Source organism: Tamandua tetradactyla, chromosome 19 (assembly GCF_023851605.1).
Source record: "Tamandua tetradactyla isolate mTamTet1 chromosome 19, mTamTet1.pri, whole genome shotgun sequence".
Lineage (NCBI taxonomy): Eukaryota > Metazoa > Chordata > Mammalia > Pilosa > Myrmecophagidae > Tamandua > Tamandua tetradactyla.
Genome location: NC_135345.1, coordinates 375,185 through 399,254, shown reverse-complemented (window position 1 = coordinate 399,254; position 24,070 = coordinate 375,185). Strand labels below are relative to the sequence as shown.

General features: G+C 55.4%; 1 protein-coding gene across 1 annotated transcript in view; it reads left to right on the top strand.

Moving 5' to 3' along the window:
- The window catches only part of CPLX1 (complexin 1), a 36,316-nt gene extending 19,651 nt beyond the window's left edge, over window positions 1-16,665 (top strand). The window contains exons 3-4 of the mRNA XM_077137103.1: window positions 14,457-14,632; window positions 16,293-16,665. Coding sequence (XP_076993218.1) covers window positions 14,457-14,632; window positions 16,293-16,490 — 374 coding nt within the window. The 3' untranslated portion in view covers window positions 16,491-16,665. The remainder of the gene's footprint in view (window positions 1-14,456; window positions 14,633-16,292) is intronic.
- Window positions 16,666-24,070: the final 7,405 nt, after the last annotated feature.

The following is a 24,070-nucleotide window of genomic DNA, read 5'->3' as shown; positions in this document are numbered from 1 at the left end:
CCTAGTCAGAGCACATGACCTTATTTCTACCTTGAAAAGCATTTTGCAGCTCTTTCTGAAGCTAGCAGGTGGTTGACCTTTGCAAATATTCCATGAGTGCTGCAGAGGACGATGTGCTGCCTTTCCAGGGTGGAAGTTTAGCGCTAACTTGGGTGTCTCTCTGCAATGCTTATTCTGTATTTTCTATATTCATGTAATAACAGAAAACACGGCGGGTCCGAGCAGGGCTTTCTCCCCCGGTCTCCCAGAACCCCGTCCCCGCCGCCGCCTTGGTGGCCTTCGGCGCTCATGCGCATGCAGACCTATCATGGCTTCCAGGCCTGTCACCTGGTGCCTGGCAACCAGGAGGCCGCAGCCGGGGCGAGCCTCACTGGGGGACGGCCATCACGGATGCTTGTGAGGGCGCCGGGGCAGGTTCCACACGTGGCACCCCTTCTCTCTCCCTCGAGAGTGACCTTCCACAAGCTGCCACGCCACAGCTCATTCATACTGGTCTGCTCCAACGACCTTGGGTGCTGCCTGGCGACCTTGGGTGCTGCCTAGCGACATTGAGTGCTATTTGGTGACCTTGGGTGCTGCCTCGTGACCTTGGGTGCTGTCTGGAGATCTTGGGTGCTGCCTGGCCACCTTGGGTGCTGTCTGGAGACCTTGGGTGGTGCCTGGTAACCTTGGGTGCTGTCTGGAGACCTTGGGTGCTGTCTGCTCTTCCTTTGGCATTTCTAGCAGTCTCTTTTAACACTTCTGTGGGATGCCTGGCAAGGCCCTTCTTTGACATTTATTTTGCTCTATGAAGTTTAATTGTATCTAAATCCAAAAAATTAAAAATAAGGAAGAGAAAAAACTGTTGGAGTTTGAACTAGAAGTGCAGTCCAGATCACACACAATTACATGTTAATTTTGGTGTAACTGACAGCTTTATGATATTAAGCTTGATATTATGATATCAAGTAACTGGTATGTCTTTCCAAGTGCATAGCAATTTTAAAAGATATATTTTCTTCATTATGTTCTGGACTTCCCTTGTTAAATTTATTCCTGAGTATTTTTATCATTACTGTCTGTTTTGGTTTGCTAAAACTGCCAAAATGCAATATACTAGAAATGTGCTGGCTTTTAACAATGGGGATTGTTCTAGCCTGCAAGCTGCCAGAATGCAATATACCAAAAACAGAACAGTTTTTATAAGTTGCAAGTTTACAGTTCTAAAGCCGAGAAAATGTCCCAATTAAAGCAAGTCTATAGAAATGTCCAAATTAATGCACCAACAAGAAGTTACCTTAACTCAAGAAAGGATGATGAAGTTTGGAGTTTCTCGCTCAGCTGGAAGGGCACATGACGATGTCTGCTAGTTTTCTATCCAGGCCTCTTGTTCTATGAAGCCACCCCAGGGGCGTTTTCCTTCTTCATCTCCAAAGGTCTCTGGTTGCATGGGCTCTTGTGGTTCTAAAGCTTTTTCCAAAGTGGTTCCCTCTTAAAGGGCTGAGTAAGCAACCCCACCTTGAATGGGTGGAGACACCTCTCCATGGAGACAATCGAAAAGCTCCCAGCCAGCAACATTGAATGAAGATTAAAGGACATGGCTTTTCTGGGGAACACAACAGATTCAAACTGGCATGGGGGATTTATTAAGTTACAATTTACAATTAAAGGCCATGGAAACATCTAAATGAAGGCACCAACAAGAGGACACCTTCCCTGAAGAAAGGCCGATGGTGTCAGCATTCCTCTGTCACCTGGGATGGCGTCTGCTTGTCCTTCGCTCCCGGGTCCCATTGCTTTCGTCTGTGTGTCCTTGCTTGCTCCCCCGGGGCACCTTCCCGAGCTCCGGCCTGTGGGTCCCTCAGCATCTCTGGGGTGTGTCTCGCTCCATGTCCTTCGCTTGGTTTCATCTCTCTGCTCTCTCTGTCTGTCTCTCTCTGTCTCTCTGTATTCTCTCCTAAAGGACTCCGGTAAAAGGGTTAAGACCCACCTTGTGTGGGCAGGGCTGCAGCTCCATGGAAACAACCTAATCAGAAGGTCCTACCCAATGACAGGTGTGCCCCACGAGACCAGGGTAGTAGTTGGGGTTCTCTAGAGAAACAGTATCAACAGGAAATATTCGTAAATTTAAAATTTATTAAAGTGTGTCACATAACCATGAGAACGTAGAGTCCAAAATCCGCGGGGCAGGCTGTGAGGCTGACGATTCCAGTGGAGGGTCTGGACGAACTCCAAAGCAGAGGCTCACCGGCCGAAGCAGGAAGAGAGATTGTATCTTCTGAATCCTTCCTAAAAAGCTTCCAGTGATTAGACTGAGCATCACTCATTGCAGAAAACACTCCCCTCGGCTGATCACAAATGGAACCAACTGTGGATATAGCCGATGTGATCATGATCTAATTCTATGAAATGTCCTCATTGCAACAGACAGGCCAGCACTTGCCAAACCAGACAAACAGGCACCACCACCTGGCCAAGTTGACACGTGAATCTGACCATGACAACCAGATTAGGGGAACATGGCTTTTCTGGGAGGCGACAGCTTCAAACCAGTACCCTGTGAGAGAAGCACTGCCCCTACTTGTGTTTCTAGCTTGTTACTGATATTCTGGGGCAAAGCTCTCAATTTTTATGTCTAAACCTTGTGTCTAGCCAGCAGTGGGAGCAGTTGTGCATGTTCCTGGTTCTGGTGTCACTGGATATGTACTATTTGTTTTCTCTTTCAGTTACAACTTTTATCCTTATCACATCTCTCTTCCTGTCTTATTTTGGGCTATTTTGTAGATTTTCTTATAAATTTCTCAACATGAACAAAAAGTTCCTATACTTCCTGTTTTCTTCTTTGAAGTTAAAGACTGTAATTTTCCCTCCCAAATCAGCTTTGCCTTGGTCCCTGTATTAGCCAGTGTTCTCTGGAGAAACAGAACCCACTGGAAATGTACAGAGATTCCTGCTGGTTTAAGAGATTTGTTGTAGGAATTGGCTCAGCGGCCATGAGGGCTGGCCAGTCCAGAATCCACAGGGCAGGCCACAGTGAAGCTGCAGTGAAGGTGACGCTGGAATCCTGGGGAGACTGGCTGGCTGAGGGAGAGACAGGAAGTCTCCTTTTTGACTGCTGAAACCCTCAGCTCTCGCTATAAAATGCTAACCAGTTAGATGAGGAGACCCCCTCATCACTGAACACGATCTCCTTTGTGGAATGTAGTTGCCATCAGCTGTCGATGCAACCAACTGCCTTATGATGTAAATTCATCACAAAATACCCTCAGAAAACAATCAGGCCAGTGCTCACTTGACCAGATGGCTGGACACCATAACCCAGCTGACCCAGGAAATTAACCACACAGTTCTCAAGTGTTTATTATTATTATTATTTTAATGATTATCTGGGCAGTAACCCTGCCAGCCTGGACTGGAAGGGACCCAGCACAAAGTGAAAAGGGGACTTGGGCTCCAACATCTCACTGCCGGAAACAGGCTGAGAAAACCACGTGGCTGCAAAGCAGGGCGGTCTCTCCTAGAAAAGGAAGGACGAGGCGGAGAGCAGAGCCAAGAGCCCAAGAGCCAGCCGTGCTGGCCTGCCCTGGCTGCAGCCATCCCCACTGGGGCGCAGGCTCTGCTCCCACACTGTGACATGCAGACGTGGCCATCTCCGCCTGCCGCCCGGGGCCTGTGGCACCGTCTTGAGAAATCCAGGCATCCTGTCGAGACGCCTGCATGGTGCATGTGGACGGACACCCCAGAGGTGGAAGCCCAGCTCCGGTCCAGCTTTCAGGTGACCACAGCCCCGGCCAACATCAGGAGGTGACCCCCCAAGGAGCCAGCGCGAGAACCGCCCAGCGACGCGGCACCCCGACCCTTGGGCTACAGGAGCTTGGGGGACGCGTGCTGTTCTGAGCTGAGCTGTTCTGGGGGGAACGGTTCCTCGGCAGCAGGTGGCTGACCCAAGGACAGCGGCCAGAAGGCGTGAGTCCTGAGAGGCAAATGGAGTGTGTTTCGGGAGGTAGGGGCGCCTGGGTCGGGTGTCGGGAAACCGCCTGGTGGGCCTCATGCAGGTGACACTGAAGTCTGCGCAGCGGTCCGGGATTTCATTCACATCCTGACGATGAAGAAACAGCAAAGCAAACTGTGCTCAGGGCACTCCTTGAAGAAAGCTGAGAAGTGTTTATCATCCTATTGGGGACTTCATTAAAATTATATTTAAAAGTCTTGCTGTCTCTTAACGCCCACAGGCCAATGCGAGGTTGGCCTCATCGAGGGACCAGTGACCGCCGTGGGGACGCCCGCGGGGCCCCCGCGCCCTCGCGCCCCGTACGTCACGTGCTGTGGGTCAGACAGGCCACCCCAGACTAAGCAAAGCCTTGATGGATGTAAAAGACTCAAAAATGTGTTCCTAAACCAGTCTCCACCAGCACCTCATTTTATGTTGGAATTTATGCATTCAAAGTGCGTTCACCAAATCCTATTCTGTGCTGACCGCAGACGCTGTGAGGTGGGTGGGGCCCACGTCCCGACCCGGCGGCCTGCACCCCAGCCTCCGCGGACGCCCTTGCACCGCAACCGCCCGGTGCCCTGAGACCGCTCCTCCGGCCTCACAGGCTGGATTGCGAGTGGACGACCCGCAGGCGCCCGGTCCGGCAGCAGCGGCCCCCGAGGCACGGCAGGCTCCTGGCTGAACGCGGCTGTGACCTCTGGCCAGGCCGCGCCCCTCCCGGCGGGACCCGCAGCTCCTGAGGCCCAGCTTGGCTCTGAGAAGCCCGCGCCTCCTCTGCAGCACCAGCCCAGGTCACCAGGCTGCTTTGAGGACGGGCCAGCACGGTGCCTTCCACACACAGTCCAGTCATTCCTGTATCAGCAAGTGGTGCCCGGCACCTGGGACAGAAGTCAGGGCATTTCTGACTTCTGAGAACTTCAAACTCCGCCCTGAGCCGAGCCCTGTGGTAACTTCTGATGCACCCATGTAAGGGCACAAGAAACCAAATTGCAAACGTGGTTTTGCTTTTTCTCCTATCAGAGAAAAAGCACAAAGGGTAGGGAAATAAAGGCTGATCCGAGGCGTCCTCAGTAGCCATCTGGAGAGCGTCTCTGCACCTCAGCGCTCCCTCCCAGAACCCTAGGCCGCAGTCCCCGGAGCCCCAGGCCCTGGCTCCTTCCTGGGCTGCGACCGCAGGTGACGGGACCGCTGCCCACGCAGGGCGCTCAAGGACGGGCGGAGCGGTACAGCCGGGCAGAGGGGCCCGTGCAGAGTGGAGTGGCGTCTCCGCGGGCAGCAGAGGGTGGCAGGCCCAAGGTGGCGGCGGTCAAGGCTGTGCACCCGCGTCCATGTGGGACGGGGCTGCCCGGGGGACCACGGGCCGTGCGAGCTGCCGCAGCCACCAGGCTCCTGGGGTCCCCGTGGGACCCTCGCTACAGCCCCACCTGGGGGGACGCTATAGCCCCCCCCGGGGACGCCCCCGGGACGCCGCTGTGCCTTCCAGGTAGCACGTTGGCTGGCACCATCCTCTCGGAGGTGGACTCGGTCTGAAAGCGCCCAGGATGGCCGCGAAACATCATCCCCATTTAGGTGACCGGATCTCTGGATATGACGTGAGTGCCAGCGTGGGCAGGCCTGGACCTGCTCCAGGGAGGACACTGACCCTCCCCGCCTGCCCCCGCCCGCAGACACGCAGGAACCCTTGCCAGGAAGGCTCGTGGGCAGGCGGCGTGGAGTGTCCACGTAGGGGCCCGGCGCCTGCGTTCCCACGGGCAGGGTGGGCACTCAGGGAACGAGAGGAAGTTTTTAAGATTAGACCGACAGCTGACTATTCCATCCTTAAAGTAACTTCTGGGCTGCTTCTGAGTGAAGTGATCATAAAAAGTACATTTTTCTAGCTATGAAGACTGCATTAAGCATTGCTCCCTACAGGGTTACATCGAGTGTGTCACTGATCCAGCTATTTACACTCAGTCTGTGAACAATTTTGAATTAGCTTTTGTGCAAGATGTGAAGGAAGGGAAGAGTTGTTTTTTCTTTTGCATGTGGATTTCGAATTGTTTCAACGCACTTGTTGAAGACTCTTGTTCCTCAGTGAGTTGTCCTTGTGGCTTTGTCAAAACCAAGCGCTCACACGCGCGTGTCTGGGCACGCTGCTCGGCGCCACGGCACAGTTATCGGCACCCTTCTGTCGATCCGCACAGGCTTGGTGCTGTGGGCGCGTCTCAGTCTTGGAGTCAGCAGTAAATCCTCCAGCGTTGCTCTTTTTCAAAACTGCTTTGTCTCTTCCGTAGACATTTCAGAATCAGCTGGTAATTGGTTCAGAAGAGCCTTCTTGTGTTCTGCTCGGGGGGGGGGGGGGGGGGGGAAGGGCAACCGGAGAGAACTGACGCCTCAGCACACAGGGGCGTCCCACCCGCCAGCAGAACTCAACTCTTCCTTACTTCCTGTCAGCAAAGTTCTGTGGTCCTGGTGAAGAGGTCCGGCACATGTCTAAAAAATATATTCAGGGGGCGCGGGTGGTTCAACGGTAGAATGCTCACGGGAGACCCCTGTTTGATTCCCAGACCATGCAAACCTCCCCCAAGAAAAAGGGATTTATTGCCTAAATATATATATATATATATATATATATGCATATATTATTTAAAGAGAAGGGGTATACCAGAGAAGATTTAACAAATGAGGATGACTGCTGAATCAGTATATTGATATTTCTGTTGGTCGCCAGTGTCTTGGAGCAGCTGGAAGAAAAAATGAAAAACTGTGGAACTATAACCCGTACCAAACTTTAAAATCTGCTCTATCACTACTTGTTATAATGTACTTGGAAATGTATTGCTTTTATTTCACAATAAAAAAACACCAAAAATATATGCATAGATATTTTATTTTATGTATTTTGCATTTTTCAGTTGCTTCTGCCTAGTATATAAAAATCCAGTTGTTTTTTATTTATTCATCTTTCATCTTGTGGCCTTGCCACACTCATTAATGGTTTTAGTGCTGATTTTGTGGATTCCTTAGGATTTACTACATGGGGGAGCACACTAATAAAGACACTTTTACTTTTTCCTCATGCATCTTTACTCCTTTTATTTCTTTTTCTTGCCTTAGCACCCTAGCTCGGCCCACAGACCCCGGGAGAGTGGGGGTGGGGGGCGGAGGCGGGCTTCGTGCCCACGGGGGCGCAGTGTGCCTCAGCCTGGCGCACGCGGCTTGATGCCTGTGCCCACGTCACCAGCTGTTATGATGCCCTGTGTGCCGGGTGCTAGTCAAGGCGGAGCTTCCTTCTCTTGGCAGAGATGACAGGAGGCGCCCGCAGACGCACGGACACGTCCTTCCCGGTAACGTGGAGGGTAAAGCTGGGCAGCGAGGTACCGGCGATGAGCGGCAGTTTGCTGCTTTGCCCGTTTAAACTCAGGGTTCGTGTGCAGATTGCCAGGCAGCGAGGGTTCGTCTGTGGTGTTCTCAGGAGCCCAGTTCTCTTCTTTTCCAGCAGGAGCTGGATGACCCCAGCCCCTCAGACCCTGCCCTGTCCGTGCCACGTGGCCAAGTCCTGCCCTGAGGCCGTGCTCTCCACCCGCCCTTTTCCAAATCAGTCATTTGTTTGTTTATTTTCTGACAGAATCTTTTAAAAATATAAAACAAAGTTAAAACCCATCTCAGCCCTGCCACCTGCCAGCATGCCCGTCTCTACGAGACACACAGACCACCAGCAACGCGTCTTCGGGGCATCAGAGAAGGCAGGCCCCATGGGAGCGCCCCAAGGCCCTCCGCGCGCGTGGGTCCGGCAGCGTCTCGGTTCCTCTCCGCGCCTCTTCGTGCGCTTTGACCTGGGATTCTTGGCAAATCGAGGGGGATCGAGTGACGGCACGGACTTCCCTGCGGTGCGGAGCCGCCCCCGAGCTGCCTCCTCCAGGTGCCGCCGCGCTGCAGGGTTAGGGTTAGGGGTAGGGTTAGGGCCGCGGATGGTGCAGCATCAGTCTGTCCAGACCCAGGAGGCCAGCTCCTCCCAGGACGGGAAGAGGCTCCGGCGTGCTCAGGGGCTCCCCGTCGCTCGGCCGTCCAGGAAACGCGGCGTTAACCTGCTTTCTCCCACCCCAGCCCGCACCTTCCCCGGAAGTTCAGTCCGGTCTGGGAGGGGCTTCGCCAGCCCCTGCAGCGTCTCCTACACTCTGCGTTCTTCCTCTCGTCGGGGATGTCAGACAGCTGGTCAGGACCGACGGGCGTGTGATGTAGCGCCCAGCCGCCCTCACGTTACCGCCTTTGAGGAACAGGGGTGCAGGCTGAGCCAACGACAACACCGTCCTCACCCGTGAACCCCGCCAAGCTCTGTGCCTCTCCACCTGGACGCCCTCGAGCCTTTAAGAGCTCTTGATCTTCCACCAACACGGACAGAAGGCCTTTCAGCGCTGCCGGTGGAATTCCTTATTATTTGCTTAACTCTGTAATAGAACTCAGCAAATCCACTGTGTCCTGAAATGGCATTGAGCCCCTCCTTCGTACCCCATCTGTCCTAGTTTGTAGCTGCGGGAATGCAACACACCACAGACGGATTTGCTTTTAATAAAAGGGGATTTATTTCGTTAGTTCTTCAGAGGAAAGGCAGCTAACTTTCAACTGAGGTTCTTTCTTAAGTGGAAGGCACAGGATGGTCTCTGCTGGCCTTCTCTCCAGGCCCCTGGGTTCCAACAACTTTCCCTGGGGTGACTTCTTTCTACATCTCCAAAGGCCTGGGCTGAGCTGCGAGTGCTGAGATGAGGTATGCTGAGCTGCTTGGGCTGTGCTACGTTGAGTCTCTCATTTAAGCACCGGCCAATTAAATCGAACATCATTCATTGCAGTAGACACGCCTCCTAGCTGACTGCAGATGTAATCAGCAACAGATGAGCTTCACGGAACATTGGCTCATGTCCACAGCAATAGAACGAGGTGCCTTCACCTGGCCAAGTGGACAACTGACCCTAACCAGCACACCATCCTGATCACCATACAACCCCTCAGGTTCCCGCTGACCTCCAGGTACCCACCTTGCATGGCTTGCGTGCAGCGCTCAGAACCAATCTGGTCTCAGCGTGTGGACTTCTTAGTAAGCACCAGCCACGGTGCCCTTGCATTCCTTCTCTCGTGGTATCCTCGCTGCTACTCCAGACTCGTCTCTATCTTCCCTTCACTGCTGGGTTTCAATTAATCATTTATTTTTAATTTTAGTAAACATGCATATCATTTTAACATTTTGTATGGACAATGCTTTGACATTCCGTGTACTGAAATTCACTACTATTCCCAGACTGTTTTCATCATCCCAAACCAAAACTCACACTCATTTAGCAAAGACTCCCCATTGCCCCTGCCCCGAAACTACTGTTATGCTCCTATGAATTTGCTTATTCTAAATACTTTATATAAATCATACAATATTGGTCCTTTTGGGTCTGGCTTGTTTCACTCCACATGACCCTGCAAGTTCACCCCTGGGTAGCGTGTGCACTTCCACCGCAGCTGTGTGACACGCCCTTGCACACATGGGCAGCGTTTTGTTTACCCCTTAACTGCTGCAGACGTTGGGGTTGCTTCCAACTTTGGCCACCGTGAATACTGCGGTGCTGGACGCGGGTGGTGGCGATGGGCTCCAGTGTGCAGGTGACTGTCTGTTTCTCTGCTTTCAGTTCCTGTGGGCACATGCTCAGGAGGAGGATTGCTGGGTTACGTGCCAATTCTGTGTTCAATGTTCTGAAGAACCGTCAAGCTGCTTTCCACAGTGTCTGCACCATTTTACATTCCCGCCAAAAATCTAGGAGGTTCCTGTTTTTCTACCCTTTGCCAACACTTGGTATTTTCGGTTTTTAAAATGAAAACCTCCTCGCGGGTGTGGAGGAGCATCTCGCAGTTTTAATTTGCATTTCTCTAATGGCTAATGATGTGGAGAACCTTTTCCTATACTTGGTTGTCATTTGAATATCTTCTTTGAAGAACTGTCTAGTCACATCCTTGGGTTGCCTGTCTTGGGTTGTTGCGTTGTAGGGTTCTTCATACATTCTGTATATTAAACCCTCACAGGACCTGCCTTCCAAATGTTTTCTCCCATTCTGTGCATTGTCTTTTCATTTTGTTGCTAATGTTCTTTGATGCACAAAAGTTTTAAATTTTGATGAAGCCCACTTTATTTATTTTTTCTTTTGTTGCTTGTGCTTTGGGTGTGAAATAGAAAAATCTATTGCCTACTGCAACGTCCTGAAGATATTTTCTTGTAAAAGCTTTGTAGTATTAGCTCTTTAACTGAGGCCGTTGATACATTTTGAATTAATTTTTGAATAGGGTGAGAGGCAGGTCTTTGGCATGTGGTTCTCCGTTTGTCCCAGAAGCATTTCTCGAGGAGACTGTTCTTTTCACAGTGAACGGACTTGGCTCCCTTGTGAAAATTAACTGGCCACAGGTGTGTGGCTTTAACTCTGGGCTCTCAGTTCTCCTTCCTTGGTCTCTGTGTCCATCCTTAAGCCAGTACCACACTGTGTCCACTGCTGTGGCTCTGTGGGAAGTTTTGAAATCCGGACGTGTGAGTCCTCCCGCATTTTCTTCCTCAAGGTTGTTTTCTGTCCGGGACCCCAGCAATTCCGGAGGGGCTTGGGGTCAGCTCTCCCAGCCCTGCAGAAGGCTGCTGGAGTGCTGAGGCAGACAGCACTGGACACGTAGGTCGTTTAGGCTGGACTGACATACTAGCCGTCTTCTGGTCTGTGAACACAGGATGTCTTTCCATCTACTTAGGTCTTCTTTAATTTCTTTCTGCAACATTTTGTAGTTTTCAGTGTACAATCTTCACCCTCCTGGTAAATTAATTATGAGGCATTTTATCCCAGGCTACGTGACGCTCCATCGTGCCTGGGGGCTCCTGCCCTCCTGTTCCTTCAGCATTCCCTCAAAGGCTCCTTGCATTTCAATACGCATTTTTAACTTACTTTGTCAAATTTCACAGCATTTTCCTTATGACTTTCTGAAGTTTGATTGGAGTATATGCAGTTTCGGGAGAACCAACATCTTTACATTGAGTCTCTCAATCCATGAATATGACTGTTGTCGTTATCTATTCAGGTTTTTTTAGTTTTTCATAAATTTTATAATTTTTCCAATTTTTTAAAAAATGTCATTTTCTTTTTTTTTTTTTTTTCGGGTGCATGGTTGGGAATGGAACCCGGGTCTCCGGCATGGCAGGCGAGCGTTCTAGCACTTAGCCACCCATGCATGCCTTTTAATGTAATTTTGTTGAGACAGAGCCACACCCTACAGGCCACCCAAACTCTGCATTCAGAGGTTCACAGTGTCACCAAATAGATGTGACTTCACCACCGTGGTCATGTTTAACACAATTGCATCACTCCAGAAAAAAAATGAGGAAAAAGAAGCCCCCCAAACATCCCATACCCCTTTCCCCACCCTCTTATTGAGCACAGAATTGGACTCTACCCAATTTTAAGACTTACAGTAGAGGTAAGTTACCTAAGACAGTGCAGTATTCTAGAAATATATATATTTATATATTCAGTGAAATGGAACAAAACAGCCAAAAGTAGTTCCACATAAATACGGGCAACCAACTTCTCTTTTTGCTGTATAATCCTACAGTCATTATCAAAGCCCAGTGCCACGGGATGATGGTGCAGCAATTTCAGGTACTTCCTCTTGGCTATTCTGAAACACTAGACACTAAAAAAAATCATCTCTGTAATGAGTCACATCCTCATTTCTCAGTTACACCTCCTCCCTCTCATGTGGCCTCTCTCTCAATCTTCAGGGAAAAATAAGCGTACTAAGAAAAACTTCTACAGAGACTTAGATGGGGCCTCACTCCCCAGGGTCCCCAGGAGCCTGGCTGCCTGGGCCTCAGTGTACTGTGGCATTTGCAACACGTGGCTGAAACTTGCATAAGAATAACCTCCAGGGTAACCTCTCGACTCTATCTGAAATCTCTCAGCCACTGACACTTTACTTTGGTCCATTTCTTTTCCCCCTTTAGGTCGACGAGGTGTTCTCCACCCCACAGTCCCAGGGAGGCCTGCCCCACGCAGGGGCGGGAGGGCAGCGAGCCCACCTGCAGAGTTGGCCTGGTGGCCACATCTGAGCAACAAGAGAGGCTCCCTGAGGGGACCTAGGCGGAATTTACAAGCTTTGCCATTACAGGAATAAGTTTCCTAAGTTTTCCCATAGACTTATTTCAAGTTTTTAAAACGATTTTATTTTAACCTGTGTAAAGTTGTCTTTAAACGCCACTGGCGTCCTGGATTGGATCCTGGAACAGAAATCAGGCCTTAGCGGGTCAGGTGGTGACATGGACATAAACTGTGGTTTGGTCAATCAGGCGGCACTACTGTGGGTTTTCTCTGGCTCCGTGAGAATCACATCGCAGCAGCTGGGTCAAGCATCCATGGGAGCATTTGCACTGGCTTTGCAATTCTTCTGCAAATCTCACCTTATTCCAAAATGAAAAGCTTAAAAAAATTATCTGTAGTGAGGTATAGTTTGTATTTAGTGACATGAAGTCTCCTTTTAAGTGCATTTTTACAAGACTCCTGTGGCTCAGGGGCCAGGGATGCCCGTCCAAGGGCAGGAGATTGGGGTGTGGGGCAGGCGGGCCCCAGTCTGGGAGGTGAGTGGGCTGCAGGTCGGGGGCAGCCAGCACAGAGGGCAGAGGGCAGAGCACAGAGGTCAGAGGGCAGAGGGCGGAGCTTAGAGGGCAGAAGCTGCTGACCGCCCAGCCCTCCCAGGCCCGCTGCAGGCAAGACGTCCAGTCTTCTTGACCACGCTCCCTTCTGCAGGGCTTGGGTGGGGGCCTTTAGAGGGCGGCTGGCAGGAGGACTTGGAGGTGGGAGGGGCTCCGGTGCACTGCCCCGGGGGGCCTCCAGCTGTCTGGAGCTCTCCCCTTCCCTGCTTGTAGCCAGCCAGGGGGTCTCTCTGGTGCCCCCAGGCTGTTGCTGGGTTTCTACATTAACCTCCCCCTGCCCCAGAGCCCCTCACCTGACAGTGTCAGGAGGGGGAGACCGGCCCCCTGCACACATCCTCCCTTACAGGCGAGCACTCCGGGAGGGAGAAAGAGCTCTGGCTACGCTCACTTGGATGTGAACTGGCCTGCTCTCCCGGGGGTCAAGCGCTCTGTGGGAGGTGGCACCACTCCCCAGGATTGCTAGGACCTCTCTCCCCTGGTGCTGCCCCTGCCTGCCCCACTCACCTGCTCCGAGGCAGCACCAGGGGGCTGAGAGATTCCTGCCAGATTTGGGGGAACTGTCAGAAGAAGTCTGTAAGTGATTCATGACCCAGTTTCCCTTGAGTCATTGGCCTGAAGACTCCCAAGGGGGCTGTGTGTGCATTTGTCCTCAAGAAGCCCCCCCTCCGAGCCCCCCGAGGCCTTCAACGGGGGGGACGCAGGAACAGGGACGGGGTGTTGCTGTCCCTGTCCGCAAGGAGGATCCCACAGGCGTGAACCAGGAAGTGGGGTGGCCGTGTGTGAGTGTGCTTGTGGGGGGGGTCGGGGGTAGACCCTGCTGGCCAGAGAAATGACCCCCAGCAGCCTAACTAACCCTTCAGCTCCGGCAGCGCCCCGCCCCCCCCCCCGCTGGCCTGCCTGGAGGCAGCAATTACACGTCTGTCCTGCACTGGGTGGCGTCTCGGGACCTGGGAAGCAGGTGCTTGGGAGAAAGGTAGGGGCTGATGTGGCTGAGGAGTGAGAGGCCTGGGGCCAGCCCCAATCGGGCCTCCAGGCCCTGCCCCTGCCTCCCGCCCACCTTCGCAGAAGCCCACAGGAGACACCCAGCAGCCTCTGCCCCGGGGGCTCATGCACACGGCCACACATGTGACCACACACACAACCACACGTGTAAACACACACATGCAACCACATGCATGCAAACCACACACACACACACTGCACACACACAACACACACGCACACATATGCAAACCACACAAACTGCCCCCCCACACAACACACATGCAAACCACACACACAAACTGCACACATGCAACTATGCATACACAGACCACAATACAAACCACACACATGCACCACATGGCACAAAGCCACACATATGCAAACCATACACACAAAACTGCACACACACAACCTCATACACACAAACCTCACACACAACCACACACATGCAACCACATACAGACCTCACACACACAAACCACACACATGCAAAACATACCAACTGCACACATACAACCATATGCGCACAGACCAGACACACACAGACTGCACACGCACGGCCACACACGCAAATCGCACAGACACACACTGCTGCACACATGCAACCACACTCCCTACAAACCATCCCGTGCACACACACCCACTGTCCCCAACGAGCACAAACGCCCAGCCCCCTGCAGGCATAGGAGGGTGAGGGGAGAGGGCGCGGCACCTGGGCCTTTCTGTCCCTGCCGCAGGGCAGGGTGGCCTGTGCTGGCCAGCTGGGGGGGCTGCCCTGAGTCGCTGCCTTCCTGTCCCCAGGGGCCACCAAGGACATGGGGAAGATGCTGGGGGGCGATGAGGAGAAGGACCCCGACGCAGCCAAGAAGGAGGAGGAGCGCCAGGAGGCGCTGCGGCAGGAGGAGGAGGAGCGCAAGGCCAAGTACGCCAAGATGGAGGCAGAGCGTGAGGTCATGAGACAGGGCATCCGCGACAAGGTGGGTGAGCGGGCGATGGGTGGGGGCGACGGGTGGGGACGACGGGTGGGGGTGATGGGGAGGGGCGACGGGTGGGGGCGATGGGGGAGGGGAGACGGATGGGTGGGGGTGATGGGGGAGGGGCGATGGGTGGGGCGACGGGTGGGGCGATGGGTGGGGGGTGATGGGGGAGGGGCGATGGGTGGGGGCGATGGGAAGGGGCGACAGGAAGGGTGACGGGTGTGGGATCCCTGGGAGTCTCCATTGGGCGCAGCAGAGTCCGTTCCTGTGACCCACACCGTGGCCGTGGGTGGGAGTAGGGTGGGTCCTGCCAGGCCACGGAGACCCTGGGCTGCTGCGGTGGGTGCTGACCCCGGAAGCTCCGCAGGCCGCTGTCCGGCCCGTGAGCTGTGCGTCTCCCTGGGAGCTGTTGCTGGGGTTGTCCGTGCCTGCCGCCCACTGGGCCACCCCCTGGGCCGTCCACCACACCGCCCCCCGCTGAGCTGCAGCAGGAGCTGGTGGGTCCCGAGGCTCCTGGGACCCTGCCCCTGCCCACCACGCCCACCCAGGGCCCGCTGACCTGGGTTCGGGCCCACAATGGCCGACCCTGCTGTCCCGTCTGGGCCCTGCTCTGTGCATGGCCCCTGGGACCCCCTCCAGCCCCCTGCGTCCCTCCCGGGTGAGGTTGTCTAGCCCTCCCCACTCCCTGCCCGAGTGCCTGTGTGCCCAGTCCTGACAGGGTCAGCGAGAGGGGGGGGACCCTGTGCAGGGCCGTTCCCCACGGGGCTAGGGCCGAGCATGTGCTGGCAGCTGAGCTCCACTGACCACCCAGGCTCAGGCGGGGGCCAGGCCACCCCGTTCCCACCCGCCCTGGGCAGCAGGGGGTCCTCCGGGCTCTCAGCCAACTGAGCAGCAAAGGCAGGCTCAGGGGGGCGCTGGGGGTGTTAATGAGTGAGGGGGGTGGGGAGGGGGCAACTCAGGAAAGGGCTGGAGGCAAGGTCAGGACAGAGATGGAGGGGCAGGGGCTGCGGCATGGGTTGGGCCAAGGGCCGCGCTTGGGTGGGGAGGGTCTTAGGACACTCCCACATGGGCCCCAGCCTGGACAGGGAGCTGGACTGGGTGGGGAATGGGTCAGCCATGGAGCCCCAGAATGCCTGGACTTCCAGCCGCCCCTCCCGCCTCTCCCGCCCCCCTGGGTAACACTCAGGCCAGGCTGGGCCCTGAGAACTTGAGCTTCCTTCAAAGTCCGGGCTGCATCGGGGTGGGGGTGGGGGGCTGCACTGCCTGGGGGCGGGGCTGCAGCAGGAGGGCCAGGCGGTCGGGCGGGGGCTTCCCCTCCCAGCCCCAGCCTTTTTGCTCAGCGCAGTTACCCCTTCAGCCGTCCTGGCTCCACACGTCCTTCCCCACCTCGTCCCTGGGGTGTCATGAGCCTTCCAGGCACCCTTTTGGGTGGGGCCACTTCTAAGGAAACCCCTGACACACTCTCTTCCTGGGTCCACATGGCCCTCTGGAAAACTCGCCAGTCCAGCATGGGGCTGCACACGCCCTTCAGGCGCCCCAGAGGCCCTTTGGCCCATCCCCACGTGTCCCGCTGCATCCAGGAGTTTGGGGGGCACAGGGTCCCGCCAGGGGTGCCGGCGCTCCTGCCTGGCCCCCCCCCCTGACCGCCCCCTCCCCGCAGTATGGCATCAAGAAGAAGGAGGAACGCGAGGCCGAGGCCCAGGCCGCCATGGAGGCCAACTCAGAGGGCAGCCTGACGCGGCCCAAGAAGGCCATCCCGCCGGGCTGCGGGGACGAGCCCGAGGAGGACGAGGAGAGCATCCTGGACACGGTCATCAAGTACCTGCCCGGGCCGCTCCAGGACATGTTCAAGAAGTGACGCGGCCGCCGCAGCCCCCGCCCCTCCCCGCCCCGTTCTCGCCCCTCCGCGGAGACCCCTGAAGGGAGCAGAGCGCAATCCCCCAACGCCGATAAAAGCCATAGTCCTAGGTCTGCCCGTGCCCTGCTCGCGCCTCGGGAGCCCCCCAGCCACCGCCCCTTCTCCACCCCTACCAGGCCAGGGCCGCCTACCTGCGCCTCGGGCCGAGGGGTGAGTCAGACCCTCTCCCGCGAGCCAGGACGCCCCCGCTGCGCCGGGCCCGGCCCGCTGGCGACCACCCCGCACCCTCCTGCCTGGGTGGGCGCTGCTCCGGCCCGGCTCCCGCGCACAGCCATAGGGGAGGGGCCGCCCCTGCTCCCACTGCTGGGCCGCCCGCCCCACCCCGCTCCGCCGGCAGCCCCCCCCTTCTGTATGTCTGGCCGGCCCTCTCTGCCCTTCTGTTCCTCTCCTGCCCACTTGCTCCTCCCGCAGACTTTGCTCCTTACCAGCGCCGAGGCCCTGCCTTCTTCCAAAGAGGGAGGAAACAAAGAGACGGGCCTGGTGGGGACCCTCAGCGCCGGCTCCGAGTGCGCTGGCCTGGCACAGACACCCTCCCCACCGCACACCACACCCCGAGTCCCGCGCGCGCGGAGCGTCCGACGCACACCCCCCATCACCCACGCCTCCCCCGGGCTCCCGCCCCTCCCTGGACAGCCTGGGCCAGGCACGCCGAGGAGCTCGCCAGCCACCCTCTCCCCGCTTGTATGCGCCCCTCTCCGCCCTCCACCCACACCCCCGTCGTGCGTGGGGAGGCCAGCAGGGGAGCTGGGAGTGCCGCGGCGACAGGCAGCCGGAGCCCAGACGGCGTTGACAGTAACGGTCCCACCGCGTCCCCGCGGCCCCCTGAGCCCCTCCGGCCCCTCAGCCCCCGCTGTTCGTGTTTCATTTGCGTCCCATGTTGAATCTCAGGTAAATGAGGTCTTCTGTATTTGAGGAGTTGACATCCTGACAGCCCTACGCTCAGTCTTGTCGGGACTCCTCTGTCACGTGAGAAATCCATCACGTCTTCACGCGTCGCGCGCGGGGCTCGGCCTGGCCGTGGCCGCGGGGCCTCCCGGCGCCCTTAGACAAGCCATACACTTAGACTGCAATACTCACCGCGGACGCTGCCCCGCGCGCCCCTCGCCCGGCCGTGCGGCCCGCGCCCCGTCTCCGCCCCTCCCGTCCGCGTCTTTTCTAAGCCCGTCTTCACGTCGAGGCCCAGCAGCTCCGCGCACACGGGGCGTGGCTCATAGAGTCCGCATCCCACTCCCGCGCGTGGGGCAGCCGAGTGTGACCGCGGGTGTCGCCTTCGCGTGTGTCCCACGCCCCGCGCCCCTCCTGCATGATGGGGCTCTCCCGTGCGTTCTCCTCGGGTGGAATCACAGCCAATAAACAACACCGTGGTTCACACCCGCGTGCGGAGCGCTCTGGAGTTCTGATTCGGCCCGGGAGGAGGTGGCGGGGCTCCTGAGGACGCAGCCTGGGACCTTGGTGGGGGGTCTGCACCCCCAGCCCCCGTGGACCCCAGGGCTCCAGGCACCACTCACCAAAAACAATCAAGTATGCCAAATGGTGATTCTTCTTGGGGGAGATGTGCAGGGCCCGGGCAGGGGGTCAGCCCAGGGGAGGGACAGTACCCCCGGGAGCAGCCCAGGGGAGGGACAACACCCCTGGGGGCAGTCCAGGGGAGGAACAGTATCCCGGGGGGCAGCCCAGGGGACAGAGCCGCCTGCGCCCACGTGCAAGGGCACCGAGAAGAGGTGATGACCTGGCCCCTGCTTGTCCACCCTGGCAGAGCCCCTTTTCCTCCTAGACATTAACTGTTTTGAACCAGGCAGGGCCCCTTTCCGCTCAGCACACCCCAGAGTCATGGCCCGGCCCCCAGACAGCGCTCCAGACAGGGAGGGTCCCCCCTCTTCTTGGGCAGGTGGCACGGAGGGGCTCTGTGGCACCCGAGCCCCGTGGGAGGCCTGGTGCAGCCCCCCAAAGGCAAGGCCTGACTCCCGCGCCACGAACCCCTCAGGGCCCTGGGCCTCCTGGCCGCACGCCAGGTCCCCAGGGAGGGTTGTGGGGAGAGGTGGCGGGAGGCCAGCTGGGGCCACCCTGCGAGGGCTCCTGGCCGTGCATTTGGGGCCCCACAAGCCCAGGTTCACACTGGAGGGCACGGGGCTGGGGGGCCAAGACGGGGGCACCGGGGGGGGGGGGAGGCGAGATGGGGGCGTTGGGCTGGGGGACCGAGACAGGGACGTGGGACTGGGGGGCTGAGATGGGGGGGTCGAGATGGGGTCCCGGGCGCTGTGAGGGCCGGGGCTGGGGGTGGGGCCGGGGAGCACGGGGGCGTCCTGGGCAGGCTGGGTGAAGCGGGGGTCCGCGGGGCTGAGACCCCTCTCTTCCTGCTCGAGTCTGGGTCTGCAGGCCCCACACTCCCACCCTGGCCTCAGCCAGTCGGCGCCCGCCAGAGTCAGCCACTGGAATTGGCTCCCATAGGGTCACAGTGGGTGGGGGAGATGCCGTTCAATCACAGCCCCATTTTGGCCCCCCAGCCCCGTGCTGGGGCATGAAACTCGTACTGGACCCATCTGCTGGGCCTGGGGGAAATGCCAAGCCGGGTCAGCCAGGGAAAGTCGGGACTCTGACCCAGTCTGCACGGCTCCTGGTCATTTGCAATTGGGCTAAGGGTGGTTCTGGCTTGGAGAGGTCAGGGAAAGGGGCCAGGGCAGGGTCCGGCCAGTGCGTGACCTCCTGATGGTCATTTGGCTCCCTGTGACCTAGGACAGCTTATCTGGCCCTGCTCACGGCACCACCCCCAGGCCTGGGAATTCCAGCCGACCGTTGCGGTGATGGTGCCCTGGGGTGCCTTCTGTCCCCGGAAGCTGGCTGGCGTGGTGGTAGGATATGTGCACCTTGGAAGATGAGGAGGGTCTGGGGAGCCCCTTACCCAGGGATGAGGGCACGGGGTCTCTGCTACCAGCCAACCTGGCCATGGCTGGGGAGAGCTTAGGTCAGCTCTTGGCAGAGTTGGGGCGGGCACTGCCCCACCACACCCCAGGCCCCGGACGCCTAAGGACAAGGCCGCCTCCTGCTCCCTAACTTGAGCCAGGGCGGCTCTTGAGTTGACAGTGCTCCCCAGGCGGGCTGAGCCGCGGGCGCAGGGCGAGGGACTGGGAGGGGAACGGCAGGGCCCTGGGCTTGGAGATGCGGGGGTCAGCTTCCTCAGGCACCTTCCTGGGGCGCTGCCATGGTGGGGGCCATGCAGCCGGGTGGGTTGCAGCCCCACAGCACGCAGGAGCTGAGAGGCCGGGGCCCTCACTCTGCAGGGGGTGGGCAACCCTGCACCCAGAGCCTGCAGTGTCGCCGCAGCGCATCCCAGCCCTGCAGGGTCACAGGCGGGGCCCCCACTCAACCCCCAGGGATGCTGGGATGGATTTCTTGTAGTCCCATAGGAAGGGGCATCAGAATTGAAATTAAGTTGATTTGTACAGAATAAAACATAACTTCTGCACACTTGAGAGTATCCGCTGAGATTTGTGCACAGAGAAAGAAAGCCTTCGCCAGGGGAATGGATGCCAGGCCAGCAGGGATGGGGCGGGGCAGCGGTCTGGCCGCAGTGAGGCTGAGACAGGATCTGCCCCCCGCTGAGGGGCAGGGCAGCTGCAGGGGCACCTGGGGCAAACAGGGTGGCCAGTGCTACTGGCTCTTAAAGCAGCCAGGGCTCAAGCTCTGTGAGGGCAGCTTGATTTCTTGCAGGAGTCCCCTGGGAGCACCCAGCCTGAGACAACTGCCCTTCCCCCAACCCCAGGGCCGGCTGAGGGCAGAGGGGCCTGACTGGGGTCCCATGGGATGGCAGGTGGACCCTTGTCACAGGGTCTCCCCCAACTCTTAACATGTTGTGCAAAAATAAGAAAACAGCAGCAAACAATGAATGATGAGTCATCAGAATTCACCAACTGGGAGAAAAACCCCAGTCTTTCCCATCCCTGGGCTGGGCAGGGAGATGGACAGCTCGAGCAGAGTGCCCAGAGGACGTGCTCGAAGGACGCAGGGCAGAGAGGCAAACCCACACGGAGAGGCTGTCGCCAGGCACAGAGCAGCTGAGGGCCCTGGTGAAATAAAGCAGTACTGAATTCTATACGAAGTATAAAATAAAAATCCATGAGTTCACACTGCTGTAAATAAAAGTCAATTAAATAAATTAATAAAAGGCTTTTTACAATGGGGATTTATTAGCTTACAAGTTTATAATTCTGAGGCTCTGAAAAGGCCCAGATCAAGGCATCAGCAGGACTGTTCTGGTTTGCTAGCTGCCAGAATGTGATATACCGGAAACAGAATGGTTTTTTAAAAGGGGACTTTAATAAGTTGCAAGTTCACAGTTCTAAGTCTTTGAAAATGTCCCAATTAAAGCAAGTCTATAAAAATGTCTAAATTAAGGCACTAATAAGAGGTAACCTTCACTCATGAAAGGCTGATGAAGTTCAGGGTTTCTCTGTCACCTGGAAAGGCATGTGGCGATCATGGCCATGTCTGCTAGCTTCCTCTCCAGGCTTCTTGTTCCATGAAGCTCCCCCAGGGGCGTTTTTCTTCTTAATATCCAAAGGTCCCTGGCTGCGTGGGCTCTCGTGGTTCTCGTGGCTCTGAAGCATTTTCCAAAATGTTTCCTCTTTTAAAGGATTCCAATAAACTAATCAAGACCCACCTGGAATGGGTGGCCTACACCTCCGTGGAGAGAATCTAGTCAAGTTTCCGGCCTGGGGTGCTGAGCAGTGATTCCGTGCTGTCAGCCTCTGCACGATGGGTGAGGATGAAAACATGACGCCTTCTTTCTGAAGACGGCTGCGGGCGGGACCCTCAGGGAGTGGCTGGGCAGGTGCCCCTTGGCGGCCTCCCCCTTCCCTCCCGTGGCCCCCAGCGTCTGGGTTCGGTGGCTTCCACTCTGTTTCTGTTTCTCTCTTTCATCTTCTGTCTCTCTGAGCTTCTGTGTCCTTCTGCATAAGCTTCTCTGGCTTTTTCCTGTGTCTTCTCCCTTCTTTTATTCCCTCATAAGGGCTCCAGGCAGAGGTTCAGGTCCCACCTGGGGCAGGCCTCGGCTGAAATGACCGAACCAGAGCACCCACAAGAGGCCACTCACCCAGGAGTGGACGGAAGGCACGGAGCCTTTCCTGGGCACGCACAGCAGCAGGCCAGCACAGCTGCACTGCAAGCAGCGACTCTGTCCCAAGCGGACAGCATGGAGGGGTGAGGAGACCTGACGATGTCTCAGCCAGGCCGGCCAGGATGACACAAGAGCAGAATGTCGGGGAGACGGCTGAGAAGGAAGCGCACAGGTCTGTCCCTCCACAGACAGCCACGACCCACAGGCACTGTCCGGGCCAGCTATTTTGAGCTCTGCCATCTAGAGGAAACTGTGCGCTCAGGGAAGAGTTGCAGGAAGGGGCTGGAGAGTTGTTGGCATAAAGACGGTTGCACCTTCCCCATAAGGCCCCCAGCCCTCAGCCTCCTGGCAGGCAACCGTGGGGGCTGCCACCACCCTCACTGCTGGAGCCAGGGTGGGCTCAAAGGAACATTCCTCCAAAATCCAAGGGTGGGCAGTCTCATTGCCGATGACTCCTTGGGGTCAGCCACTTAAGAGACCGAGGGTGGCCACTGCCCCCCCTCCAGCAAAGGAGTCTTAAAGAGATAGTACCTTTTTTTTTTCTTTCCACCCCCCATTTGGAAACAAAAATAATATGGAAAAGCCACAAATTGACAGTTTCAGCAATCAACAACAATAACAACCACAAAAGCCCTTACAGTCCCAGAGGAGCAAGAGAACTAGATTTCCAGTGTTGTAATAATGTAATATTCAGAATGCCAGAGCACAACACAAAAAATCACAAAACACCAAAGAAGCAGGAATATGCCCTATTCTAGTTTGCTAGCTGCCAGAATGCAATATACCAGAAACAGAATGGCTTTTAAAAAGGGGAATTTAATAAGCTGCTAGTTTACAGTTCTAAGACTGAGAAAATGTCCCAATTAAACAAGTCTATAGAAATGTCCAATCTAAGGCATCCAGGGAAAGATACCTTGGTCCAAGAAGGCTGATGAAGTTCACAGTTTCTCTCTCAAGTGAGAAGGCACACAGCAAACACAGTCAGGGTTTCTCTCTCATCTGGAAAGGGACGTGATGAACACAGCGTCATCTGCTAGATTTCACTCCTTGCTTCCTGTTTCATGAAGCTCCCTGGGAGGCATTTTCCTTCTTCATCTCCAAAGGTCGCTGACTCATGGACTCTCTGCTTCATGGTGCTGCAGCATTCTCTGCTCTCTCCGAATCTCCTTCATTCTCCAAAATGTCTCCTCTTTTATAGGACTCCAGAAACTAATCAAGACCCACCCAAATGGGTGGAGACATGTCATCACCTAATCCAGTTTAACAAACACTCTTGATTAAATCACATCTCCAGGGAAATCTAATTACAGTTCCAAATTTACAATACTGAATAGGGATTAGACGAAACGACTGCCTTTACAAAATGGGATTAGGATTAAAACATGGCTTTTCTAGGGGCCATACATCCTTTCAAACCAGCACAAGCAGTAATGGAGTATTTGAGGACCCAGAAGCGTGCAAGGAATACAGAAAACAAATTGCTTTGTGGCAAAAGTAAATCCTTCTCAGTTATTACCTTAGATAATCAGTGGATTAAACTCCCTTATTAAAAGACAGCGACTGGCAGATCAAATGGAAAAGCATGACCCATCTATATACTGTCTGCAAGAGACCCATTTTAGGGACAAAGACACAAAGAGGTCAAGAATAAAAGGGTAGATTTAGAGTTACCACGGAGGGATGAGGGGGCTGTGTTATTGTCGGAGAAAATAGAATTTAGGTAAAAAAGACTACAAAAGAGAAAGAATGGTATTATACATTGATGAAAGATTGAATCCAGGAAGAAAATAAAATGGCTATAAGCATTTATGCGCCTCATACGGAATCCCAAAATGCAGGAAGCAAACATTGACAGAGCTGAAAGGGTAAATAGGTAGTTCTACAATAATGCTTGGTGACGTCAACACCCCACTTTCTGTAATCGATAGAAGATCTAAGCAGGAGATTAATAAGGAAAGAAAGGACTTGAACAATGCCATTAATCAATTAGACCTAACAGACGTATGCAAAACACTTGCACTGGTTTGAAAGGATTTGTGTCCCCTAGAAAAGTCATGCTTTAATCCTAATCCCATTTTGTAAAGGCAGCCATTTCTTCTCATTCCTATTCGGTACTGCACATTGGAAACTTCAATTAGATTACCTCCATGGAGACATGACTCAATCAGTTGTGGGTATTACACTTGATTATTCCAGGTGGGTCTTGATTAGTTTACTGGAATCCTAAAAAAGAAGAAATACTTTGGAGAAAGCTTCAGAACACTGCAGAACCACAAAACAGAAAGTCCATCAGCCAGTGACTTTTGGAGATGAAGGAAAATACCTCTCGGGAAGCTTCATGAAACAAGAGGCCAAGAGAGAAAACTAGCAGATGACGCCGTGTTCGCCATGTGCCCTTCTAGCTGAG